At 48.0% G+C, this 5,546-nt stretch overlaps 1 protein-coding gene across 1 annotated transcript; it reads right to left on the bottom strand.

Moving 5' to 3' along the window:
• Positions 1-1,499: 1,499 nt before the first annotated feature.
• LOC107214669 (scale keratin-like) lies at positions 1,500-1,973 on the bottom strand. Its single transcript, XM_015650267.1, has one exon. The coding sequence runs from the start codon at positions 1,971-1,973 to the stop codon at positions 1,500-1,502; it is 474 nt and encodes a 157-aa protein (XP_015505753.1).
• Between the last annotated feature and the right edge of the window lie 3,573 nt (positions 1,974-5,546).

Consider the following 5,546-nt stretch of genomic DNA (forward strand, 5'->3'; position numbering starts at 1 on the left):
AGACAGATTTTCTGACTGGTTTTCAGGTCCTGCCAGGAGACAGACAGATTTTCTGACTGGTTTTTTAGGTCCTGGCAGGAGGTAGAACATCCTCTCCGCCTGTCATTTGGATACCACCGGGGGAACTCTGGGCTCAGCTGGGAGTCATTCCATTTTTCCGGAGACAATGAAATAAAAACCAGATTTTTCACTGCTTTTTTTCTTTTATTTTTTTAGGTAATCAAAGCTGGGCACTGCAGCAGCTTTTGCCTTTTTTAAAAAAAAAAAAAAATCACATTTTTTCCCTCTGTTTCTGGTTGGAAGATCTCTAAACGTGGCAATGTTCAAGAAATCCTTTTTGCTGCAGGAAAATGCGCACCCCGAGATCTTTTGGCAGCTGACCCAGCTGAGGGAAAGTCCCTGTGAGATAAGGATCTGCCTGAATCAGGAGGTGGCTTTGTGCTTTGCTGATGACATAAGGAGATAATGACATTTATGGTGCAGCGCTTTTGTTGGGTTTTAGGCTATTTATAAAATATGGATGCAAATTCTGTTTCTGTTTAACATATCAATAAATTAAACAGAAGCAAAGGAGTCCCAAATGCCGGGGATAGGAAGTGAAAGGCTGAGGGAGCTGGGATTTTTCAGCCTGGAAAAGATTTGGTGGCCTAATTGTGGCCTTCCAGGACCTAAATGGGGCCACAGGAAACATGGGGAGAGACTTTCCAGAAGGGTCTGGAGTGACAGGATGAGGGGTAATGGATTTGAATTGCCAGAAGGGAGGTTTAGATGGGATTTTGGGAAGGAATTCTTCCCTGTGAGGGTGGTGAGACCCTGGCAGAGGTGATTCCATGGCTGCCCCATCCCTGGGATTGCCCAAATCCAGGCTGAAGCCACCTGGGAGAGCAGAAGGTGTCCCTTGATGACCTTCAAGGCTCTCCCAACCCAATTCTACCATTCCATGACCACTCCTGAGGTCCTTCTTGTGGATTTAAAGAAGTTCCCTCTGCACACAGAGCTCAGCACGTGGAGGAAACTTCTTCTCATCTCTGGCCACCGCGCTGTGAACAGCAATAATTCAGTAAATGTAAATTTACTGAAGTCACAGATTCGTGGGTGAAACAGCCCCGTGGAAGGCTCTGCGTGGAGATATCCCCGCTCTGGGCAGGGTTTGCTCAATCTTTTTGCAGCCTCATGCAGAGCAGGGAACTTTACCCAGCGAGGTTGGCAAGCCCAGGGTGGGTGAGGACACAAAAGCCCAACACGAGGATTTTTAGTGATGCAACAGAGTTTTAATGAGAACCAAAAGAACACAAACAACACGGCAACATCAGGGCTGTAAATGCAGGCAGAGCTTGAAAGACACCTCAGTCTGTCACTGCATTCAGCCACGGGGGTGATAATGAAGAAGATAACGAGGAATTAAAACCCACAGAGGTAATCAGGAAATTATTTAAAGGGAGGAAAAATCTGCATTTTGCTTTGCCCTTCTGCATCTTCCAGAGGGTTTTTTCTAGGGTTTAGCAGGACCCCCAGAAGCCGCGGCCGTAGCGCCCGGAGCCAAAGGCTCTGCCAGAGCCATACAGACCCCGGTACCCCCCATAGCCCCACAGACCCCCATAGCCCAGGGATCCATAGCCCCCGTATCCACAGAGACCCCCATAGCCCCCAAATCCATAACCCCCATAGCCCAGGGATCCATAACCCCCATATCCCCCATATCCATAGCCCCCATAGCCCAGGGACCCATAGCCCCCATAGCCCAGGGAGGCCCCAGAGGCTCCAAGGAATGGCGCTCCAGCAGATCCCACCACGGAATCCTGCGGGAAGGAGCTGAGGATGGGCCCGGGGAAGGTGACCACCACGGCGGGAGGCTGGATCACGGCGGTGGAGTCGGGGCACTGGCGCACACACGGCTCGTTCCCGCTGTCAGCCAGGGGCTGGGGCCGCAGGACGCCGCAGGCAGAGGAGGGGTACAGGTCGTAGCAGGACATTTTGCAGGGATTGGAGGTCAGCACAGGCTGGAAAAGAAGACAAGGACTTCAAAACTCAGCAATTTACATTAAAATAACGAGCAGAGTGTTCTGAGTGTTCCTCACTTTGCAATCTCAGCGCTGATTTTACCATTTCAAACTCCAGCACCAAATAGAAATAAAACCATCACGACACAATCCAATTATTAAGAATCTTAGAACCCTTGTGGATGATCCCAACCTTGACTAAAAGCAGCAGAAAAGAGAGACTGGAATTTTCTAAGAGGAGCGATCCCTTGGAATGGTGCTTACCTTTCTCAGGGAGGTGAATGAAGCGAGGAAGGCGAAGTGAAGAGCCCCGGGTTGGGAGAGCTTTTATACCATTCCCAAGATCCCGGAGATCATCTAAGGTGCAATTTGGGGATGTGCATAATTGGGACAAACCCCAAATGAATGCGACACGTAAGGTCCTCAAAGTTCTGCTGACTCTTTGTTTGTTTGCTGGCCCGAAGTCTCGTGAAACGCAATCGGAGTGTTTCGTCACAGAACCCTCCGGAATGTGACAAGTCACCTTCATTCCTGTTATCATTCCGTTCACAGACCGGGTGTTAGAGCAGGAATTATCCCAATGGTCTTCCTGAGCTCCTCCGTCATTAATGGCAAAACCTTGCTCAGGGTCACCCCATGTGCAGAGCTTATTTTCATTAAAAAATGAAAAAAAAAAGAAAAAAAAATCTGGGGATTAAATGATTTAGAGCAAATTTTGGGGTGGTTGTTTTTATCATGATCAGTTCTCAACTGTGCGAGAACAATAGGGAACCCAAAGGAAGGCATGGAAAGCATCCAGTGATCCTTGAATGGTTTTTGTTACAGAAAATTGGAATTATTTGGGTTGGAAAAGCCCTCCAAGACCATTGAGTCCTGACTGATGACATTCCCTGTTTTCCTGTCCCTTGTCCCCTGGCAGCAGAGCCTGTGGTTGCCCCATCCATGGAACTATTTTGAATAAAACACAGCTCACAAAATTCCGAGTTTAATTCAGAATCTTTTATTTCAAATTCTTTTCCATTGGGAAAAAAACCTGAAGGGGCACAAACCCCCCAGTGTTCGGCCTTGAACTGGTGATAGCAAGGACACAAATATCTTGACTGCGGTGTTTGAATGTGATGTCATTCCATAATTGTGAGGCACCTAAATCCAGCTCCGTGCCTTTAATCTACAGGATCATCTACAGGATTTGCATGGACTTGCTCCCTGGAAGCTTGAAAAGATAATTGCCCAAAGCCCCCTGTCCCCCAAAGGCTGAGAACCCCACCTCACCATTTAGGGATCATCCGCGGCGTGGAGTCTGCAATATTAAAATGGCCCGTCCATAAACGAGGCAAGAATGAGCCTTCGTGTCACACGTCCCGAATTCCTGATTGTTCCCTCACCCCAGAAACTTCCAGCTCAGCCCTGTTTGGGATTTACGATTTGCGTATCACAGGAGGTCATGAATTCCTGAGAACCCGAGGCAATGATTCAAAGCGCTTCCGTCACATTTCCACTTTTGCACTGGAGATTCAATTTTTCCTAAAAAAAAAATCCCACATTTCCTTCAATGTTCTCAGTCTTTTTCCAGACAACTTCGGACCATCAACAGCTGGGAAAAGTCTCTTCAGGACCTCCAGCTGTGGTTTTAACTTTGTGAATTCATTCCTCGTTTCTCTCCTAAACCCAAACAAGCCTCAGGAAGACAAAGGCTCCTCTCTGTCTCCTCCACGGAACACTCTGGGCTTGGCCAAAATTAAGGATTCCACTCTTTTTCAGGATTAAATTCCAGTGTAATTTGTGATTCCGATAAACCCATGAGCCACTGGGTTCAGTTAATACCAAGAGGAGCTGGCTTGGCGATTCCCGACACAATTCCGAGGAAGCGACAGGAACAATGCCGGCTATCAAGCCGTCACAAGATGAAAGAATTCTCTGTAATCTCAGGTGATGTTTAGATCATGATTACAAACAAATTTGAAAGGCCTCATAAACGCCAATAATGAGCCCAACAATTTCATCACGCTGATGGTTGCGTGAGTTTGAAATTGGGGCGGGCAAGAGACGCTGATCTGGTACCTCCAGCTGATATAAAGCTTCTGTGCCTCCTCAGCCCTCCAAACGCTTCCCTTGACTTCTCAGAGACTTGGGTAAGTCTGAATCTTCTCCGTCTCGCTCTCGGTGTGTTTTTCATTGTCGGCTTCAACTCGAGTTGATGGCCAGCATCCTTTCTGTTGGGTGAATCTGCATGGGCTTGGGGAAGATCAAGGACCTTTCCGTCTCTGGGGTGGCAGGTACAACTTTTTGGAGTTCTTGGTGTCAGGAGCACCAGGTCTTGGAGTAAATTGGGCAGAGTCAAGCAAGGTGACTGGATCCCCTTCCCTACAGAGCCAGGCTGGCAGAGCTGGGAATGTTCAGCCTGGAGGAGAGAAGGTTGTGTGGAGACCTCACAGCACCTTCCAGGACCTGAAGGGGCTCCAGGAAAACTGGAGAGGGATTTTTCCTCAGGAACTGCAGGGACAGGACACAGGGAATGGGGTCAGACTGACAGAGGGGAAATTCAGGTTGGATATTGGGAAGAAATATTTCCCCGTGAAGGCAGGGAGACTTTTGCACTGGATATTCCATGGATTCTCCATCCCTGGGAGTGTCCAAAGTCAGCTGGGACGGGGCTTGGAGCAACCTGGGATAGTGGGAGGTGTCCCTGACCTTTAAGGTCTCTTCCAACCCAGGAAATTCCAAGGCTCTCTGGCTTAGTTCTGAATAATCTTGCAAAGATCAGGGAGCTGGACTTGAGCCTTTTGAGTCACTTGAGGAAGCCTGTGATTCTCTGACCCTCACCTGTACACTGAACCCATCTCAAAGTTTGCACAAAAGGTTGGAGATTTGACAAACGTGCCACCCCTGCAGCCGTTTGTGTCCTGCTACCACAAATCCTCTCCTTCACCTTCTTGCTTTCAAGCTCCTCCTCAAAACTCTGTTAAGGATTTACAGAACATCGCTGGAGATTTGTTCTTTATTGTCTCGTCAAATGCCTTTCTGGGAAAGCCAGGCACTCACAATCCTATAATCTGTTGTTCTCTCGACTCTCAGCAAAATTGGGATGAGTGGGAAGATGAAGCTACTGTAATTAAGTTCTCTATAAGCTCCATCTCATGCAAACCTGCTGAACCCAAATCGGAGTTTTCCTAATGACTCATCCAGTGACCTTGGACAAAGTCACTTTGCTCTCGCTGCTTTTGCTTCCCGGTTTCCAGTTTTATGAGGAGAAATAAGTCATGGTTCCTTTCAGGATGTTACGAGGGACAAGGTTTTCAGAACATTTCCCACTTGCTCTTGTGTGCAGACACCCTTTATAGGATTTTTTGAAAAAAAAACACTTTTTGGAAAAAGAGAGAAAAGAGATTGCAAAGCGGGAAACACTCAGAACTTTTTAACCATTGAATTTCTGTCTTCTGCTCATTCCTCAGTGTCTGCTGACCTCCAATCCCTGCAAAATGTCCTGCTACGACCTGTACCCCTCCTCTGCCTGCGGCGTCCTGCGGCCCCAGCCCCTGGCTGACA

Source organism: Parus major, chromosome 25LG2, assembly GCF_001522545.3.
Source record: "Parus major isolate Abel chromosome 25LG2, Parus_major1.1, whole genome shotgun sequence".
NCBI classification, from domain to species: Eukaryota; Metazoa; Chordata; class Aves; order Passeriformes; family Paridae; genus Parus; species Parus major.

What these genes read in the sequence shown, in the direction of transcription:
- LOC107214669 (XM_015650267.1), bottom strand. Translation starts at nt 1,973, where the DNA reads ATGTCCTGCTACGACCTGTACCCCTCCTCTGCCTGCGGCGTCCTGCGG.